This window comes from Nyctereutes procyonoides, unplaced genomic scaffold, assembly GCF_905146905.1.
Source record: "Nyctereutes procyonoides isolate TBG_1078 unplaced genomic scaffold, NYPRO_anot_genome, whole genome shotgun sequence".
NCBI classification, from domain to species: Eukaryota; Metazoa; Chordata; class Mammalia; order Carnivora; family Canidae; genus Nyctereutes; species Nyctereutes procyonoides.
Window position 1 is genome coordinate 35,103,851 of NW_026575046.1, and position 22,010 is coordinate 35,125,860.

The following is a 22,010-nucleotide window of genomic DNA, read 5'->3' on the forward strand; positions in this document are numbered from 1 at the left end:
TTCCGGCATGAATTGTCAGAAATTATTGAGTTCCAGCTCCACTCTCCATCACAGAGGTAACATCTCAGACCCCAACAGTCTCAGCCCTGAGACAGTGACATTTGTCTGAGAGCCTTAAAAGCCAATGGTTCTTTACAAGAATGAGCTCATAGACTGAATAGTCTTTGAAAACATGGCGGCCTTCCTCCATGCTGCTGAACTTCCTTGTCACACATCTTTCTAGCGCTAAATGCATTTAATATAAATGTCCAGCTCGTTTAGTGTGTGCACTTCAATAGCATCACAAATGTAGCAGTTACTCAAGAGATCACAGTCAATTTCTTCATCTTATAGATAGGGAAACTGAGACCTCATGAAGTTGATCTGCCCAAAGGCACCTGATTGGTCATTTCAAATGAGAACTGAGTCCCTTGAGCTTCAGATTTTTTTCCAGTATAAACTGTTTTATGAACTTCATATTTGCCCTTTATATATCTGCCTACATAACTAATAACAACCAGCAAATGTCAATATTCAAGAATAAGGCAGAATGGATTAAAGATGGGGTCAGAGGTCATGTTTACCGCCTGACCACCTCCCCCCAACCCTCCTCACCCCCAGCAATACTCTTAAAAGTTTTAGCCCTCAGATTTTGTGTTCTGTTTTTTTTTCTTTTTTTACTGTTTTGTTTTTTATTGTTAGTACTCTGTTTTCCGTCCATCTCTAGAGTTACTGCTGGAACTGGCTTTATAAAATATTAACAACTGGGATCCCTGGGTGGCGCAGCGGTTTGGCGCCTGCCTTTGGCCCAGGGCGCGATCCTGGAGACCCGGGATCGAATCCCACGTCGGGCTCCTGGTGCATGGAGCCTGCTTCTCCCTCTGCCTGTGTCTCTGCCTCTCTCTCTCTCTCTCTCTCTCTCTCTCTCTCTGTGTGACTATCATAAATAAATAAAAAAAATTTAAAAAAATAAAATAAAATATTAACAATTTATTAATTCATTGAAGTCTAGTCATAAACGAGCCTAGAAATCTACTCTAACTCCCTTCTTTTTTCCCCCTATATATAAGAGGCTGTTTCTGAGCATTTTCATGTTTATTTAACTTCTATTTCTTGTTTCTCCAAAAAAAAACCTGTTTAGATAATTCATCCAAATGGCTAAAATTTAAAGCAATATCAAAACTTTATGAAGAAGTCTTGTTCGCACTCCTCCAAGTCTACCAACTTCCCCCACCCACCCTGTAGGTTTCTGTTTCCTAAGTGTCATGTGTATACCCCCAATGAAAACACAAGAAAATAAAATATATATTTGTATTCCCTCCTTTCTTAGACAAATTGTATACCTGTGTTGCACCTTGTATTTTCTATGTATTGTTTTATAAAAAAAATTTTGACATACACAAAAGCAGAGAGAAAAATATGACTTCCCAACACACAGATTCAAAATTATCAACTTCTATATTAAGACAAATCCCAGACATGTTATTTCACCCTTACAGACTTCAGTGTGCATTTTGCTTTTTTTTTTTAATTTATTTGTTTATGATAGTCACAGAGAGAGAGAGAGAGAGAGAGAGGCAGAGACACAGGCAGAGGGAGAAGCAGGCTCCATGCACCGGGAGCCCGATGTGGGACTCGATCCCGGGTCTCCAGGATCGCGCCCTGGGCCAAAGGCAGGCGCCAAACCGCTGCGCCACCCAGGGATCCCGCATTTTGCTTTTTGAAAGTGGATATTCTGCTGCTTAACCACAATACTATTATTACACATGCCCAAATTAATAATGATGTCTTAGCACTTAATTGTTCACTCCATAATCAAATTTTCCCTGATTATCTCAAAGATACCCTTTTACAATACATTTGTTTATATCCAGATCCAAACAAGGTCCCTGTGTTCCATTTGGTTGATATGTCTCTTAAGTATCTTAATCTTCCTTCCATCCCCCTGCCACCAACTGGTTGTCCAAACCAGTTATTCTGCAGAATGTTCCACATTCTGGGTTTGCCTGCTTCCTTGTGGTAACATTTAAATTATTCCTCTTTTCTGTGTGTTTCCTATAAAGGAAACTTAGCTCTAATAGTTTAGTTAGATTCAGTTTGACTTTTTGGCAAGAGTACTTCACAGCTGGTGCTGTGTGCTTCAGATTCCACCACAATTATCTGGTTGTGTGTAGAGTACTAACACTGATCAGCTTGCATCTTTCTTTTTAAACTTCACTCTCTATTCCAAAGATCTCTGCATTCCATCTCATAAAATTTCCTCATTCTTTATTACAGCCCTGTGGATGCCACTGAATGAAAACATTGTGTGAAAGCAACAATGTTATCATCCCCTTGAAATGGACCCGTCACATCTCAGTTTATTTATAAAGTTGATCATAAAAGATCCATAGAGGCCTATGGTTCTTTAATTACATGCAATAGAAGTTTGCTTCTTAAAGGAGCCTGGAATGTGTTTCTGGTAAAGAAGTCTTATGTATGGTAATTAATTCATTTCTAAATTGTGTTAAGAAAGTTGTATTGTGAGTTTTCATAAGGTATGTTTGTTGAATGTTAGCTACAATTATGTAGTGGGGTACTACATATAATACCACATACAGTGTTTTTGCTTTTCCCCTTCAGTAGCAGGAAAAGTGGCAAAAAAATCTGACTCTTTAAAGATAGTCTCCAAGCACCAAATGAAAGTATTAGGATTACATGTAGTTAGAAGTTACAGTGATAGGTAACTAAAGGGCCACTAGACAAAATTCATAATGGAAGTTAGTTTTATACAGGTCAGGAGACAGGAGAACATGGGTGATACAGATGGGATTATCTGGAAAAACTCAGTCTAGTTAGAATCTACCTTGTGCAGTGGGGGTGCTGCAAAAGAATGGGTATTGGAGAGATGACTACATAAGGAATCCTATATATTCTTGATTTGAATCAAAAGCCCTATCTTACTCAAACCATAAAACTTTAGTTTCCATGTAGTATTACTCGCAAGGTTTTGCAAAGGGAGGCACTAAATTTGGATATTAAGGATAAGAAGTTAAGTGAAGCAATTTTGAACTAGGTCTTCTGACTTCCAGATTGCATCTAGCCATGTGACTTCCCTTTAAAAAAAAGTGCTTGTAAGGAACTGAGTGGGAAATATTAGAGAGGGAGACAAACCATGAGAGACTCCTAACTCTGGGAAATTAACAAATGGTTGCAGAAAGGGAGGTGGGTGGGGGGTTGGGGTAACTGGGTGATGGGCACTGAGGAGGGCACTTGAGGGGATAAGCACTAGGTGTTATACTATATGTTGGCAAATCGAACTTCAATAAAAACAAAACAAAACAAACAAAGGTGCTTGTTAGAAATAAGTCAGTCAGGAAAGACAAGTACCATGTGCTTTTACATAGAATTTAAGAAACAAACAAGCATGGGGGAAAGTGTGAGAGAGACAACTCAAGAAAAGGAATCTTAACTATAGAGAACAAACCAATGGTTACCAGAAGGGAGGTGGGCAGCGGGATGGATGGAAATAGGCAATGCGGATGAACAAGAGTGCACCTGTTGTGATGAGCACCAGGTGACGTATGGAAGTGCTGAATCACTATATCACCTGCAACTAATTTTACACTGGCTATTAACTAACTGAAATTTAAATAAAAACTTTGAAAATAAATAAATAAAAGTGCTTGTAAAAAAGCTTTCAGTACTTGAAAACTTTTTTTAGGGGCACCTGGGTGGTTCCGTGTTGAGCATCTAACTTTGGCTCAGGTCATGATCCTGGGGCCCTGGGATCGAGTCCCACATCAGGCACCTGGCAGGAAGACTGCCTCTCCCTCTGCCTATGTCACAGACTCTTTCTCTGTATCTCATGAATAAATAAAAATCTTAAAAAAAAATACCTTTTTATTATATAAGTCACACTCATTGTAGAAATTTCTGGGAAAAAAAAGAATATAAATAAATAAAAACCGTGATCTCAGTAGCATGAAATCCTACTGTCAACATAATGGATCTCCTTTCAGATCTTTGTCTGGGTTCATCTCTAAATATAGGAACATGTTCATGTCAGTACCTCTTGTGGGTAGATCACCAGAAAGTCTCACTCATGGATAGTTAGGAACACCATGAACACAAGGGGATGTAGGAGAAGGTACAAAACATATCTATATACTCCTCATTAAACTATCAGTTCAAAGACTCTACCTCAGATGAAAGTCTTTTATTTTTATTCTTTTTTTTTTTTTTTTTTTTTTGTCATCTCCATGCACTCATTTGCATTAGGTTGCTCTCAGCATTGCCCTCCCCACCAGGCCCCAACCTGAGAGGGCAATCTCAAACCAGAGATCCTGGGCAGACCTGAAGGCAACTTCTAGGTCTTCAGAATGATGATACATTTACAAGACAAATCAATTTCTCTCTTGCTATGGACCACCTCTCATAGCATGACCTTAGTGTTGTTCTTATACCAATAAATCCTTCCTCTCTCATTAGAGTCTTTATGTTGCAGTTAAGAAAAAACCCAACTCAAACTAGCTTAAACTAGAAAGTGAATTTATTGCCTGACATGTATTGAAAAGTTCAGCTGCAGGCCGACTTGACTTAATGACCCCCATGAGGTTACCGGGTACCTGGTTCCTTGCTGTCTCCAATTTTGGCTCTGTGGAGGCCGAGAAAAATTAAGGCCATTCCACCTCAAGTTTAGCATTAGCATAAGTACAGCCATCTTAGGCCCCTGGGAATAAGAGCTGAACTTTACAGGAAAAACTGCAGATTGTCCTAGGCAGGGAATCCCGTATCAGAAAGACAATAAAGCTCAGAATGCCCTCGGCAGAGAATCTCATATCAGATCTTAAGAAACTCCTCCACCCTTTCCCCCATATTGGAATGGAAAAAATTCCTCCACCCCTTCTGAAGATCCCCTAGACCAGCCCATAAAAAACTCAGCTGTAACCCCCTTCAGGGTCCAAGTCCCTGCTCTACTGTATGGAGTATACTTGGACCCGAGCTTGAGCTTGTAAATAAACCCTCATGTACTTGCATCGGTGTCGGCTCTGTGGTGGTTTCTCGGATTCTTGGGCACAACAGGCTCCTTCCTCATATTCTACATGGTGTCCCTCTATTGCACCTGCAGAATACACAGCCACATACTAAGAACATCTTTCAGCTGCTCTCACACAAGCCCAGTGATTCACATCCCCTCAAAGGCCCATATTGGTCACAGACTCATTCCTGAACTGTGTCCACAGGATCAAAAAGGACTAATTGGTTTGAGCCTGAGCCATATCCCCAATCTTGTGTTCTAAAAGTGAAAGGAGGGTGGTTCCTCCAAAGAAAAGCGTGGTGCATTTCAGGAGGAAAGATGGATTCTGGGCAGCAAAAGCAAATGTCCACTAGAGATGCCTTCCCAGAAGGGGATGGGATGCAGACATGGGAAAAGAAAACCTGCCCTTCCAAATAGGCATGGTTCTTCTTACAAAACAACAACAACAATATATATATTCGAATGCTCTTCACACACTGGGGAGATGCTAAAGAGCTTTTGTGTTTATAGACAGTTTTTGTATTTAGTAACTATGAATGCCAGTAAGATTAAGATCACCCTCAAACCAGCGCAAGAGGCAGTTTTGACCCCTCTCCAGACCTCTGTGCCCAGCATAGAAAACAGAGGCCCAACAAGAACGTCAACACTCTGAGATACAGCGATATTTGCCCAGCAGGCCACTCCGAAGGGAAGTTAATGCTACCCCTGTGCATATAATCAAACCCCTTCAGAGAAGAGGAAGTGGGGAGGGCTGTAAAAATAATACCCCTCGTAATAGAGCAAGGCTCCCAGTGACAAAACTGAAAAATCAAAAGGGGTCTACCATCAAAAAAATTCTGTTGAGCTATGTATGAGTCACTGCGGGAACTCCTCCCTGCAGGCTCATCTTGAAAGTGCAGGGCCGCTGCTTCTTGCAGAGACCACGCTAGTGGGGGAAACTGCCTGAGTGGTCACTCACTCCTATTTCAGCATATTCTCGAATGTGGCATCTCTTCTTTCTTCTTCTCTTTGCTCACGAGTCTCTTACCACCCCCAGTTCAGATAGTGAAGCTAATCATACTCCTCAGTTCAAGGCACCTACTCCTCATTGATCCGGTGAGGTCTCTTTCCTCTTTTCTTTTACTATTTTCCACCTTCATCCGTGACTGACATTCTCATTTTTCTCTCTTCATGGGCATCCACTTTGCAAGAATGTGGTTGAGCAGTTTTCCAAGGTGTTTGCTTATTCCTGTTTACATTCTGTCAGTGAGAACGCTTGTGATGCTCCGTGACTCTGCTAATCACAGTCCCGTTAGACTTAAAAAAAAAAAAAAGGATTGTATTTATTTATTCATGAAAGACACAGAGAGAGAGGCAGAGACACAGGCAGAGGGAGAAGCAGGATCCTCGCATGGAGCCTGAGGTGGGACTCGATCCCAAGACCCCGGGATCACGCCCTGAGCTGAACGCAGACACTCAACCACTGAGCCACCCAGGTGCCCCCGTCGGACTTTTTAATTTTTTCCAAGACGATGGTGCTTGATGATGTCACAATATAGCTTTAAGATTAAACTGTTGTCTGGTGGAAAATATAACTGTTGCCTGTACAAAACATTGCACAGATAAACTCATAGTGTACAAATATTTATAAAGCAGTCAGGTAACCAGGACCCAGAACAAAAAGTAAAACTGCCAATCTCCTGAAGTCCTGCTGACACCCACTCCAAGCCCATGTGTCCCTTCCTGATCACAAAACCTTCCCCCTGTCCTCCGAATAATCACTATTCTAAGTTTTGCAGTAATCATTTGCCCTTTTTATGGTTTTTACTACCTGTGTATGCATTCCAAAATTATATGAATAGTTTCGCTTATTTTTGAATATCGTATGAATGATATATCACCTGTAAGCTTTTGTGTTTTGTTTCTTTCACTCAGCAGAGTATTTGGGACATTCATTCATGCTGTTGTGTATTCCTGTTGGTTGGTTGTTGTTGTTACTGAATATTTTTCCAGGAGTGGATATGCCTCAAATTATTTGTTCATTCTGTTTTATATAAACACTTCACCTTCTGAATCAGTTATCATAAACAATGCTACCCTGGACATTCTCATACACGAATCCTAGTGCTCACACATAGAACCTTCTCTGGAGTATACTTCTGAGAGTAGGATTATTGGGTCAAAGGGGATATACATTTTGAAATTTATTCGATAATGCCTGTTTCCCAAGACATCTACCAGCAGTGTATAAAAATTTTTCCTCTTCCATTACCTCATCAACACTTAGTATTGCCAGATTTTTTTTCAAACTGGCAAAGGATATGATGGCATCTCACTGTCAGATGAAAGTCCTGTGTTTTTAATTTGCATCTTCCTCTTTACTTTTTCTTTTGTTCAAGAGCCCTTTGGATTTGAGGACTGCTAAGGGGAGAAAGGCTTATTTTGTCCATGTTTCTGTTGGGATTCTCAGTTTTTTATCATAAATTGATAATTATCCATATAAATTATGAATATTTACATATTTTGGATACTAGTCCTCTGCTGATTTAATCTTCTGTGAATACAGTGTTTTCTCCCACGTTGTGGAGTAAACTTGACCTTTTGACAATATTGAGCGTTTCAATCCATAAATATGTTTTCTATCTAGATTTTCTTTAATATCCCATAATAAAATGTTTAAATTTTCCCTAGAGAGATCTTCAACTTATACCTTAAGTTTTTCCTGAGTACTTTATATTATTGATGCTATTTTACATGTATCTTATTTTTAAGTTTTTATATCGTTTCTGGTATTCTGAAATGCACTTCTATTTTTGAATGGTGCTTTTCCCCCTCCAACCATTAAACTCTTATTAATAAATTATCTGTGGATTATATTGTTTTCTATGTAGTCATATTTCTTCCAAATAATGACAGTTTAGTTTCTTCCTTTTCAATCCTATATTTTATTTTCCTTACCATGCTGGAGAGGAAGGAGATCTAGTTCCTATTTCATAGAAGTTTTGATAGCAGGCATCCTATTTCATTCCAGCTCTTTAAGAAGAGGTTTCAGCTTCCACCTTGGGTATCTATTATTCTGTAGCTTTTATGGAGCTACTGTTTAGAGAATGGAAAGTTCTCTTTCATTCCTAAATATCTAAGATATTTTTTTCTTTTTTTTCATGAATGGATACTAAATTTTATAAATGCCTTTCATACATCTGTTGAGATGATCAAGTGATTTTTCTCTTTTAATCTATTATGACAGACTACACTAATTTTCTATTCTGCATTCCTAAAATAAGATTGACCATAAAACATTATCTTTTATTTTTACATATTCCTGGGTTGAATGTGCTAGTATTTTATCTATGCTAGTCTCACAAAGAGAATGTTCCCTCTTTATCTATTCTCTAAAAGAGCCTACATAAAATAAGCTTGTTTTTTGTTTTTTTCTGACAATGTTTGGTAGAACTTGCTAGCAAAGCTATTTGAACTTGAAGTTTTCTTTGTGAGAAGAATTTGACTACTGGTATGTTTTTAAAAAAATCATTAGAAAGCTATTCAAGTTTTTTTTTTTTCTATTCAAGTTTTCTATTCTTAAACCAATACTGGTAACTTTATAAGAATTTGTCTATTTTTGTCTAAATTTTTACATTTATTCATATAAAGTTATCCACAATATTTTCAGATTATTTCATACTGTCCATAAAATGAATAGGAATGTCCCTTTTTCATTTCTATTATTTGTGCCTTCCTTTTTTTTCTTCTTCTTCATTACTCTCTCCCGTAAATAGCAATGGCTTAGTGCCTAGGCACATGCACCACATAAGCCTCCTAGGTCCCCCCTCAGCCCTTCCAGATCAGATACTTCTGCACATGTGATTAGCAAGCCTGAGACCTAACCGAATATACTGCTTCAGAAAGAATTAGAGCGAGTCTCCTCTTTCATTCTCAACATTAATAGTACCTACCCTATATGAGAGGGTACAAGAATTACCACAGTTAAGGCTATACAGCCAGTAAATACTGGGGCTCCAATTCCACCATGCCTTTCTCTTTCTCTTTTCTTTTACACCTGAGGTTTAATTCTGCCATTTGTTAGCTGAAGTGTCCTTGGTGTAGAGCAAGTTACATTCTTAAGTCTCAATTTCTTTACCCACAAAATCATTTTTATTTTTCCAATTTGAATATACTTAGACACAAATATGAACTCAGACTACATATAGTAACTTGCTTTTATCGTATCTAGAATATCTTTCCATGTCAGTATTTTCATTCTGAATGGCTCCTAACAGTTGGATGGTATTCATAGCAGATCTTTGTGTTTGTTGAATGAATGAATGAAAAAATCAATAAAGACCCGAAAGACATCATTCCTTGTAGTTCTGATATAACGCATTCCTGGTCAGCCCAGCCATGCCTCCCCACCTGACTCCTATCCTTTGAACATCTTCCCTTACTTCAAATCTAGAGTGGGGGGCAGGGAACCAGCAGATTCACAGACCTTGGTCATGTGTGTTAAGCAAACATGAGAAGCATCTGTCATCATTCACTCAGTACAAACAAACAGCACCAAGGCCTTCCCCAGGTCTTGCCCGGAAAACAAAAGCTCTGATCAGAAGACTGTATTCACAACATAATACTAAGTATTTTGAAAAATTCACCCCCTGTTCTCTCCAGGAGAAAAGATTTTGTAGGCTAGAGACATAGGCAACAAGTCTCGCTTGTTGAATAAAAACAAGCTCAGTATCATAAGCAGCACCTGAGTTTCTCCTGCCTACTCCCTGACTGCAGCTTCTAAACTTGAGATAAGAGTGCCACTTACTGTTAGACTAATCACATTGCAATTTGAAAACAGTTCTTAAATCTCTGGAATCTAAATGCCAAATGAAGACAAAGGACTTATCAGGTAAGATACTAATTGACCTTTGATAGGTTACTAACTACCAGAAATTGTGCTAAGTACTTTGTAGCCATAATCTCATTTAGGCCTTAGAACAATCCTATAATTTTTATTTCTGTGGTTATTACTAGTTTTGTGAGCACGCTCCAGGGTTTTGAATCCAACCACCTAGGTCATAGCCTCCAGACCAAATCCAGTTAGCTGTCCTATTTTTGTATATGCCACAAGCTAAGGATTATTTGTTTAAATAGGGAAAATCAAAAGAATATTTCATAACATGAAAACTATTTAATTCAAGTTTCGGTGTCTATAGAAAGTTGTATTGGAACATAGACACACTCATTTGCTTAGATAGTCTATGGCTGCTTTTGCACCATAGTATATTTCAGTAGTTGTGACAGGGACCTGATGGTCCTCAATGTCTAAAATATTTACTAACTTGTTCTTTACAGAAAAAGTGGTCAACTCCTGACCTCGATTCTAATTTGGATACACCATCTGGGCAAGCCACAAAACTGAGCCTTAGTTTCATATAGTAGAACACCTACCAACAGCAGTTTTTTAAGGAAGATTAGCGCTATAAACACAGTATCTCCTGAAGATGCCTGCAGAAGTCTAAGACATAAATGCCTTAACATATTCAAAGGAAGTTCATAATTTCCATCTACAAATCTGTTCCTCCCTTAATCCAGTATTGTGTAGTGTCTTGAGTATGGACTTTAGGATTGAAATATGGGATTCCACTCTAAGCTCCACTATGACTTTTAAATTATATGATGCAGTAGAAAGGTGCTCAAGTATGGAGGTTGAGTGCTCAGGCCTTGAAACTAGGTTTCAATCCTGGTTCTGACTCTCATTAGCTTGGTGACCTTGGGTGGGTTATATAACCTTTTAGAACCTCTGCTTCCTCATCTGTAATACGGATGTTAAAAAATCATAATGTTTTTTTTTTAAATTATTCATTCATGAGAGAGAGAGAGGCAGAGACAGGCAAGGGGAGAAGCAGGCTCCCCATGGGGAGCCTGATGCAGGACTCAATCCCAGAACCCCAGGATCAGTGGTTGAGCATCTCATGATCCTGGGGTTCTGGCTGAGCCACCCAGATGTCCCATAATACTAATTTTACTGGGATGCTGTGAGGATAAAATAAATTTATCTATGTAAAATGATTAGAACAGTGCTAAGCAATAGATTAGCTATAGATTTCCCATCTTATTTAGGATAAAACAAACTCCTTCCCTTAACCTTCTAAAGCCTCTAATCTGCCCTCCATCTGCTTCTCTAGCTCCAACCTCTTCCAACCTCTTCCCTATGTTGCAGCCAAACATGATTTCTCACCCAAATCATGCTTTTTCTTTATGGGACACTTGTACTTTCTGTTTCCAGTGACCTTAGAAGTTAGCACAGGACTTTTCTCTGAAATACAGCTCAGCACAGTTTTAACTCCCTTCCAAAGCCCTTCACAAATGTGAACATGTAAACATAACTTGAAAAGATAGTGTGAACAAGGAATTTTGAGCAGGCAATAGGAATAAAATGAGAAGCAAGATTCTTCTGAGTGTTGTAATGGCTGAATAGTTAAAACACAAACAGACCTTCAAAAATTAATTCATTTGTTTTATCTTTCTTCCATTTTCCTCCCCATTCTCCATTTCCATGGTAACTAGACCAGTGTCAGGCAGAGGACCCCACTTTTCACTAAATGAATACAATTAATAAATGAATAGTATGGTGGAGAATTTAGGAATAGAGATTAATACAACCTGTTTATTTTTATCAAAAATTTACATGTGCACAATTTGTAGTGGACATCTACAGTATGACAAAACTCAGCACTTCTTTTCCTGAGACGGAGACTACCTTCTCCCATGCGTGGACATTTTGGGGACTGCCAAATTCTTAACAGGATTCGGGCGCCAGCTGATTGGCCCAGCTGAAATGAGGAATGCCACTCTTATTATTTTCCCCCTCTGGACTAGTTAATGCCTCCTTTTCCCCCCAGTCTTCCTTTTTTCCCTGACAGCAGTGCACAAAGATTTAAACTTGGGAACTGCTAGCAGCCATGTTCTCTATACATTCACAAAAAAGGCTGGTTTGTAAAAAAAAAGAAAGAAAGAAAGAAAGAAAGAAAGAAAGAAAGAAAGAAAGAAAGAAAGAAGAAGAAAGAAAGAAAGAAAGAAAGAAAGAGAGAAAGAAAGAAAAGAAAAAAAGCAGCAGCAGCTAACATAAAGAAACCAGACAAGAGAAACAATGAAGGGATCTGAATGGAGTTTGAGTAGCAGTTGCCCTGGAGACTCTAGTCCTCTTCACAGTTCAATTTATCCTTTAATCATGTAACTGCATAGTATCTTTTCAAAAATTTGTCATTTTGCTTCAACTAAGTTAAGCAGAGTGTACTAATACAATACCCCTTTAACTCACCGCACAGTCATCAAGAGATTTCTTAATACCAGTGCCAAAGCCCCACTCCAGGACAATGAAATCAAAATCTCTGGAGTCTGGGAATCGGTAATTTCAAGAGGTGCCAGGCTATTCCAGAGATTTCATTTTGAGGAATCAGTCTATCAGGAATATTCACTATAACTAGGTATGCAGAGATGTATTTTAACCCTCACAAGATTGAAAGACTATGACTTTCAAACTTGAAACTATCAGACTAGTGTTCTTTCATCTCATTTTAATTGCAGTTCACATTAGAACTCTTTATTAGTTTTGGTGAGGTGCTACCTGGACCTTCAAGAACAGATCCTCAGATCCTCCCAAAGTCAGAATTTAAAATTCCTCATGGAATTTTAACTCCTAATCCTTCCTAAACACACACACACACACACACACACACACACACACACACACTCCCATATAAATGATGTGATTCTAGTAACATTAGATGACTCATTTAGTTTTTTCCATGCAAAAACTGAAAAGCAGCCAAAAATAAGGGGCTAGTACCCCTTAGCCTCAAAGTTATAAAACAGTTGAGGTCAAAGGAAAGAAATTTTTTGGAGAGTTGCTCATGTTATGCAATATCCAACAACCCCCCCCCAAGCAGATGGGGGGCTCCTCTCCATCTTCGATTAAATCTTGAGGTTTAATCTGGACTGTGCTCCCAGAGCCCAAAGACTATACCAAACACATATAGAAAAAAATTTTGGCCAACTAGTGGCCTAATAGAGAGCTATCTACTTGGCAACAGTCTACACTCCCAAGATGTTTAAGGAAAAGGATGCATAAATGTTTCACATAAAGAATAGGCATATAGCCATATTAAACTAGACTTTTGCCAGCTCTAGGACTAGAAATATACCAAACCCCTGAAGAGTGGTATACCGGGAACCAAGAACTGAGGGAAGAATCAAAAGTAGACATCTGGAAAATGTACTACCTTTGTCAGTGACTTTTTTTTTTTTTTTAAGACTTATTTGAGAGAACGGGGTGGGGGGGGGGGGCAGGAGCAAGCTCTGCTCCCCACTGAGCAGGGAGCCTGATGTGAGGCTGGATCCCAAAACCCTGATATTATAACCTGAGCCGAAGGCAGAAGCTTAACCAACTGAGCCACCCAGGTGCCTCCTTTATCAGTGATTCTTAATCTTGAGTGTGAATCAGAACCTAAGGGCTTTTTTAAACCACCGCTTGTTGGGCCCTACCCAACAAGTTTGATTTAGGTCTAGGGTGAGGTCTGAGAATCTGCATTTCTAACAAGTCCTCAAGTGATGGTAATGCTGCTGGACAAAACTTAGAACCATTGACCTACATAAAGAGAAAGACCAGCAAAGAAGTTCAGATACAAAGCGGAGTCTTTACAAAGACCCTGGTGGAAGAGAGGATGGATGGCAGGAAAGAAAATGCAGAAATAAAATGTCAGTGCTCAAAAACAAGCTGACTTCTCACTCATATAGTCAAATCAGCTAGGGTAGGGGGTGGTTAGCAAATGGAGAGCCTAGTCCTCAGTCATTCAAAGGCCCACCTGACTGAACTTTTATTATTTTCAAGTGGCTTCCAAAGTTAACCCAGGTGTAGCCATCCAACCAGCAGCTGAGAAGAATATGGAGGAACTTACAAAAAAAAAATGTTATGGGGGCACCTGGGTGGCTCTGTGGTTGAGTGTCTGCCTTTGGCTCAGGTCATGATCCCAGGGTCCTGGGATCAAGCCCCGCATCAGGCTCCCTGCAGGGAGCCTGCTTCTGCCTATGTCTCTGCCCCTCTCTTTTGTGTTTCTCGTGAATAAATCTTTTAAAAAAAAAAAAAATTGTTATGCAAGAGGCCTGGAGTTGTGCACCCATATTCCATTGCTAAGAACCTAGTCCTATGGCTGTACGTAGACCCAAGGAGTGAAAAAATGTACACCCTGGCATGGCAGCCATATTTCAGGGGAACAAGCATCTCCAATACACAATCCAATTAGTAGTCTCTGCTACTAATCCCCTTCTCATTGCAGGCTCCCAGCCTTAGCAAGTCTGAGTACAGCTTTAAAGGAAATGTATAGCTAATTACATAGACATTTTACTAAAATGAATGTAATGAAAAGTATTCAAAGGACTTATTATCTGAGTGACTGGAAACAGGTTATGAGACCTACCCACGGTAGGAACAAGAAGCTGAGATAGTGTGTTTACAGAAGCACTCAAGAGGAAAAATAAAATTGCTGCTTTATAAATCTATGGGGTTCCTCTCTTTTAACATGTTACACTACTTTTTTAGAGATCAAGTAAATTTTTAAGTAAAATAAATCTAAAGATTTTATAATTTCACATTTATACAGCTTGATATCCTTTATTTATCTATCATTCTTAAATCAAATAACAAACCTACTTTTCAAAGATGAAAGCTTGCTATTACTGAGGATATCTTTAATGTTTTCTGCAACTCCAAAACCAGGATGTTTCACACAATTTCAGCACTTTGCTTTTTAAGGTGATTATTTTTAACGTATACATATCCTCATTTGCCTATACTTGCCATAAAGTAAAATTACAGCCTGTGACATCTCATAATTGATAAAGTTAGAGTCAAGTCATTTACATGACTTCTAGTTATATCTCTTTTGAAACTCTCCAAAGCAAATTAACCATATATGCCATTTACTGAAAAATAAAAGAAAAAGAAACATCCTTCATGGTCTTTCATTCATTTCATCAATTAGGACACACAAGGCAGCATCCTTCTCTATTATCTGGTCTCTCCTATGACCTGAATTTTCTCTTTGCTGTTCACTCTGTCCAGTACAATTGTTGCTATCATCAGCATCCATTGGTTCAGTTTTTACTCTCATCCCTGCTTCAGAATGGGGCAAATCATCAGGCAAAGAAGCCAAGCAATTCTGAATCATCTCAATGACTCGTTCCAGATGCTTCTGAAATCGCTCAGCTGTTTCAAGGCGTTGACGTTTCTGCACCTCCATCATTACTCTCAATGTCTCTCTTGCTTGGTGCGGTCGGTATTCATTTATGAGATGATGCACATGTACAAAAAGCAGCTTAAGATCTTCTAGTTTCTCTTCTCGTTTTATACTCCCAGGGCTCCTTATCAAGATATCTAAGAGGTCTAAGAAATTGATAAGAATTGACATATTGAGTTTTCTCAGTTCTTTCTTATGATCAAACTGCATAGGATGAAGCCGTTCGATGCCCTGACTTTCTAAAGGGCGGATGATAAGATCATCACATTGGAACTGATTGCCAAACATCATATAGCTGTCTTTTATTGGAGGTGGAGGCTTGGGAGCAAGGCCTTCCTGAATATTTTCATCTGTATATTCCTTGATGTACTGCATTGGAGGTGGTGGAAGGGCACTCACTTGTTGTGGCTCACCCATAGTGGAAGATCAAGAACCTATGGAAATAAGCCAAAGATTTAGAGTAGAGTTATAAAACTAACTTGTCACAGTGGGTGACTACAGACAGTATTTTTCTTATTTTTCTTTGGCAGTTTGGGGCACAGGACAAAACAATCCCTTTAGTTTCTAAAACAACATGGACAGGCTGCCATCTTTTTCTAATTAGCATTGTATCTTCAATCATCCAACTATTTCTCCTTCTTTGCTTAAGACTTTCATTGGCACACACAAAAAATATATGAAGTAAAAAAAAAAGAAAAAATATATGAAGTATATTTTCATCTATAAATAAAATCTGGAATCCATAGCCTTCACTAGTTACATCGCTTTTCTACACTTCTCTATAGCCAAATTACACATGCTGTCTCCCCATCTCGTATCACAATCCTTTTGGTTTTATATTATAGATTGATTCCAAAAGCAAACACCTACTTATAAGTCTAATAACACTTTGACAAAATTAACATTGCTGTATTTCAGACAGCTGGTATCACCTGAGCTTCTTTGATGAAATGATGATCCAATTTCATACCTTTTTTTCCCTGCAATGCACACTACATTTTCTTATGGACACGTTAACTTTAAACCGACCATACCTGATTTTCAAGGTGTAACACCACCATCCAACACCAAAGATGGCAAATACTACTACACTGGAGGCAGTTTTACATTCGGAATTTTGTGAGATACTGAGTAAGGGAAACTGTGGAGCAGCCCTGGGTTTCTACCAAGCCAAGATGGTGAAAAGGACTTTTTGGGAGTGAGGTGAATGAGCAGGTTTGGTGGAGTTAGGAGGCAGTGCTCAAAGGCATCATGATCTACTATAACTTTACCAACTCATAATTCACTCCTCTGCATATTCATTTTTGTCATTATCCAAATTGGCCTCAACCTCCTAAATCCACAAAAACTATTCAAAGTCATCAACAATCACCGCAAATCCAATGGATATTTTTCTAAACTGATTTTACTCAATCTTTCATCAGTATTTTCTTCTTTTTCAACACACTTCCCTTCTCCCTCAGCTTCCATGAGCCTACATTTAGGTTTTCCTCCTATCTCACTGGCCAATGCCTCTCAATCCCATTTAGTGCCTTTCCTCTACCCAAATTTTAATGTTATATGCCTCAGAGGGTTGCTCTGGGGGCCCTCTTCTCACTCTAAATTAGGGAATCAGAAATTCAAGTGCCAAAACTGCAGGTAACATAAACAGTGAAGCACTCTGGGACAATGATTCAGATGAATAAGCATGCCAAATCTCAAAGTCTCCAGCCATTAGCTTTCATATGGGAATGAAGACTCATTGCTCCCCAGTTTATTTCTTAAAAGAGGGCAAAAATCCAGATTTCATGCAGAATCTCTCAATTTTTAAATACTGGTAATTAGTTCTAGAAATGGTCAAGTCTTGTGAGGTCAAAAAGAACTATCTACAATCTTTGTGGTCTGTGGGCCAATAGTTTTAGACTTCTGTTTTATATTCTCCCTTGGGTGATTATCAGTTAATTCCATGGCTTTTAGCACCATTTCTACCAGTCATTCTCAACCAAGGGCAATTTTGCCCACCAGGAGACATACGGCAAGATCTGGAGATATTTTTACTTGTCACAACTGGAGGATGGGGTGTTACTGGCATCTAACTGGTAGAGGCTAGGGATGCTGCTGAACACTTACAATGCATATGACAGCCCCCAAAAAGGAATTATCCCAGCCCCAAATGTCAAAATATTGTGCCAAAGTGGAGAAGCCCTGTTCTGTGTTTATGACTCTGCACTTTCTAGCTCTAATCCAAACTGCCTGATCTCCCGGATGGCTCATAAAGCATTCAGGTTGAACCACTTGCATAAAGTCACAGATTAAGTAGTAGAGGAAGGATTCAGAGCCATAATATCTTAAACACTACACTACATTATCAAGGATAAACAAAAAAAAACATTGCTTCCATCTTAGTGTCACTTACAACCTAACAAAGAAAACACAAAAATAACTACCAAGTTTTAAGGCTCCTACAAAAGGCCAACAGTTCTTTTTTTTTTTTTTAATTTTATTTTTATTTTATGATAGTCACAGAGAGAGAGCGAGAGAGGCAGAGACACAGGCAGAGTGAGAAGCAGGCTCCATGCACCGGGAGCCCGATATGGGATTCGATCCCGGGTCTCCAGGATCGCGCCCTGGGCCAAAGGCAGGCGCCAAACCGCTGCGCCACCCAGGGATCCCCAAAAGGCCAACAGTTCTAACTACCAAAAATAAGTCTAAAAATTCCACACAGGAAAATTATCATAAGCAAAATTAAAAGACAATCCCATTCTTTTGGGAGAAAAATGTCTGCAAGCTAACAGAGCAAATATTGGAAATTTTATTTTGACTTTTCAAAAATTTATTTTCTGACTCCACTCCCACCAGAAGGAGGGCACTAGGACTTCAGGAACTGCCTAATACACAACTCCATCTCCAGCACCTCAACACCTAAAAGATCCTCAATAAAGGCCCACTGATTGAGTTTTTTTTTTTAACCTCCGTTTTTTAAAACAGAAAAATAGACAAAAGAGGAAAAGGAGGAGGGCTCGGGTGGTTCAGTCGGTGAAGCTTCTGCCTTTGGCTCAAGTCATGGATTCAAGTCCTGATCTCAGGGTCCTGGGATTGAGCCCGCATCCGGCTCCCAGTTTAGCAGGGAATGTGCTTCTCCCTTCTCCCTCTGCCTTTCCCCACGCTGGGCTAGCTCCCTCTCTCTCAAGTAAATAAAATCTTAAAAAAAAAAAAAAAAAAAAAGACAAGGAAAATGCAAATGCTGAATAAAAGCAGAAAAATATTCAGACTAATATACTTCTAAAAGCAAAGTTTTAAAAAGGATACTTTTCATCTAACGGACTATCGAGATTTCAAATACTCCATCATTCAACAAATATTAGAACACCTTCCATGCGACAGGCGCTGGATGCCAGCAGAGGTCGCACTCTCCCAGGGCAGCTCTTTCCACGGGTCCTGTCCCCATGCTTCAATAAAGACCACTTTTTTGCACCACAGACGTCTCAAGAACTCTTTCTTGGCTGTTGGTTTCAAACCCTGACATCTGTCCTACGTCACAAGTACATAAAAATGTGCACTAAGGGTGTTTAATGCAGCGAGGTTTGAAAAGAGTAGGAAAAGTCGGAAATCATCCATGACTTCATCAATATGACGAGGGGATAAAACATTTCTCTGTAATATAAGGCGGCCCTCGAGTAAAAAGGGGTAAAACTGCTTGCGGGGAGGGGGGGGGTGGGGGTGGAGGTGGGGGTGATAAACAGTGTTTATATGTGATCACTACCAAAATCAGAGAATTAGCATTGATCTGGTTACTTCAAAAGCGACTGTAGAGACAGCCCAGGCTCCGCCTCCCCACGCCACAAGCACTCCTCGATCCAACCTGCCGTTTCCCAGAGGCCAACCACGTGACAGGTACGTTTTAAAGCCTCTCGGCGGACGCCTGGGTGGCTCAGGGCGGGATCCGGGGACCCGAGATCGAGTCCCACTGGGTCTCTCATGAATAAATAAAATCTTTCAAAAAAAAAAAAAAAAGCCTCTCAGTCTTCCTCACACGTCTGTCAGCTTCACTCGCGAGAGGAAGACTCCGCGTCTCAGAGGGGCTGGTGAGACCACGGCAACGGCTCTCATCCCGGCTCCTTTCCGCTGCCCGGGGCAAGCTCGCCTACGGAAGCAACCTGACGTGTCGCACAAACTCTGCTCATGGCTCCGCCGCTTCTCTGGGGCCGACTCTTCCGAGGCGGTGTCTCTACTGAAACCGGCGCCAAGCGTCATGGCCGGCGGTCGGACCCCGGCCCCCCTCCCGCGGGGTGGGTGCCAAGCCGGGGGCTCAGCCGAGAGGAAGGCATTCCAGGGCCCGCCCCGCCCCGCCCCGCCCCGCCCCGCCGGCCGTGGTGCCCGGGCCCCGAACACCTCCCCGCCTCAACGTGGCCACTAGGCTTGGCATCGCCGGCCGACCTCGGGCTCCATCCCCGACCAGCGCGGGCATGGTCGTCCTCCGCCGACAAGGCCCGGGGGCCGAGGCCCGCCAAGGCCGCCCAGCTCAGCAAGCCCGCGGCGCGGGACTGGAACGCAGGGCTCCCCCACGGAGGGCGCCCCGAGCGCGCCGCGCCGACGGCACCTTCCGCCCGGCTCCCCGCGGGCAGCAGCGAGGCCGCATCTCCGAGGGACGTGGGAGAGGAAGGTGACGGAGCGTGTCCGCGCCAGGCTTCCCCCATTCCCAGCCCGCCCTGGGGAAGCCGCGGGGTCCGGAAGGCGAGACGCACGCGGCACGAAGCCGCAAGCCGTCGCCGCCCACTTACCTCAGCTCAGGCTTTACGCTGGAGCCGCCTTCCCCTCCGCAACCCAAAGCCGACTTCCGGCCACCTCCTCCAGGAAGAAGCCCCTGACACTGCCCCTTGATTGGCTGAAAGAACTGTATTTTAGCCGCCGCTCTAGTCCCGCCTCCAACCAGTACCTTGCTACTGCGCCTGCGCGTATCTCCCCGCGCCCTCGGCGGTTTGGCCGCCGGCGGCCTCGCGCTTGGGGGTGTCTGTGCTAGTACTTCCTATCAGTAAAAGTTGCAACTGGTGGCTTCGCTCCTTTTTTATCTTTTTTTTTTTTGACACCTGAAATTAACGTATCCGTTTGCCTTACATGAAAATTAGAAAATACAGATAAGCCGATTTTTAAAAATTAGATCGACTCTAATCCTACTGTCCAAAATAACATTACATTTACCTTTAATCTGGAAATATTTATGAACGTGATCGGGGAATTAATAGCATTCTCAGCTTCTATTTCTTCACATTCATATTTATTTTCATTTAGGAATTGAAACATATCTATATGTCCAGGTAACTAACAAAAAAATGTATCAAAGTTTTTGGGAGGCAATTTTCATAAGAAGTAACAAACTTATAAATTCGTGGAAATCTGACGAGAGCATACTGGACATAAAAAAGTGTTATCCTGGGATCCCTGGGTGGCGCGGCGGTTTGGCGCCTGCCTTTGGCCCGGGGCGCGATCCTGGAGACCCGGGATCGAATCCCACGTCGGGCTCCCGGTGCATGGAGCCTGCTTCACCCTCTGCTTGTGTCTCTGCCTCTGTGTGTGTGTGTGTGTGTGTGTAACTATCATGAATAAATAAAATCTTTAAGAAAAAAAAATTGTTATTCTGATAAGTTTTCAACTTTACCTCTAAAATAAGATTACTTGGTTTCATTTTTTAGAAAAGAACGGGATTCCGAGTGTATACAAAAGTAGAGGGGCGCCTTGGTGGCTGAGTGGGTAAAGCCTCTGCCTTCAGCTCGGGTCCTGATCCCAGGGTCCTGGGATCAAGCCCTACTTGGGCTCCCTGCTCAGCAGGGAATCTGCTTTTCCCCCTCCCCTCACACTGCTCTTGCTCTCTCTCTCTTCCTCTCTCAAATAGATAAGATCTTTAAAAAAAAAAAAAAACAGTGTACTCATTATCCACCTTCAATGTATATCTACCCATTAGATCTAGACATTATTTCGTTTTAATATACACATCCAAAATAGGACTCTCATTTTCCCCCATAACGATAGAAATGTTGTATCATTTAAAAATAAATTAGTAGAGGTGCCTGGGTGGCTCAGTGGTTCCGTGTCTGCCTTTGGCTCAGGTTGTGATCCCAGGGTCCTGGGATCAAGTCCTGCAACGGGCTCCAGGTATGGAGCCCGCTTGTCTCTCTGCCTACATCTCGGCCTGTCTCTCTGTGTCTTTCATGAATAAATAAAATCTTTTTTAAAAAAATAAAATAAAATAGTAATTATTTAAATTCATCAAAATCAAGGGCACTTAGGTGGCTCAATTGTTTAAGCTTCTGATTCTCAATTTCAGCTCAGTTCTTGATCTTGGGGTCATGAGACAGCCCCATGTCAGGCTGTGTGCTCAGCCTGCAGCCTGCTTAAGATTCTCTCTCTCCCGCCCTCTGCTCTTCCCCTAACCTCTCTTAAAAAAAAAAAAAAATCATAAAAATCAAGTCATACCAATTGCTTCAGGATCCAATAAGCCTTTGTAACTGGCTGATGTGTCTTTCAATTACCTTTAATCTTTGATTCTAAAGTTTCTGTTAAGTAACAGAAATTTAACCCAGTAAATTTAAGAGATCTAATTGGATTTTTAATCTATTCATGAATTGGACAAAATCCCGTCTAGCAAGTAATGGGGAACTCCAAGGATTTGTGCCAAGTGGAACATTTTTCTAGAAAGGAGGGTGGAGCAAGGAAGTTATTAGCAAAGGAAAGGTTTGTTTCACACAAAGTCACGTTCCTTTAGGGGGAAGAGCAGG

At 40.9% G+C, this 22,010-nt stretch overlaps 1 protein-coding gene across 4 annotated transcripts; it reads right to left on the reverse strand.

Moving 5' to 3' along the window:
* Positions 1-14,492: 14,492 nt before the first annotated feature.
* Positions 14,493-20,093, reverse strand: MED7 (mediator complex subunit 7). 4 transcript variants are annotated; one of them, XM_055325854.1, is made up of 3 exons: positions 19,675-19,999; positions 19,271-19,468; positions 14,493-15,692 (listed from the first exon to the last, which is right to left on the reverse strand). In XM_055325854.1, exon 3 carries the CDS (start codon positions 15,673-15,675, stop codon positions 14,974-14,976), a length of 702 nt encoding a protein of 233 aa, XP_055181829.1. In that variant the 5' UTR covers positions 15,676-15,692; positions 19,271-19,468; positions 19,675-19,999; the 3' UTR covers positions 14,493-14,973. The 4 variants fall into 4 exon arrangements, with proteins under 4 accessions (XP_055181829.1, XP_055181828.1, XP_055181831.1 ...); XM_055325853.1 differs by lacking the exons at positions 19,271-19,468; positions 19,675-19,999 and adding an exon at positions 20,019-20,093; XM_055325856.1 differs by lacking the exon at positions 19,271-19,468 and having other exon boundaries at positions 19,838-19,999.
* Between the last annotated feature and the right edge of the window lie 1,917 nt (positions 20,094-22,010).

What these genes read in the sequence shown, in the direction of transcription:
- MED7 (XM_055325853.1), bottom strand. Translation starts at nt 15,675, where the DNA reads ATGGGTGAGCCACAACAAGTGAGTGCCCTTCCACCACCTCCAATGCAG.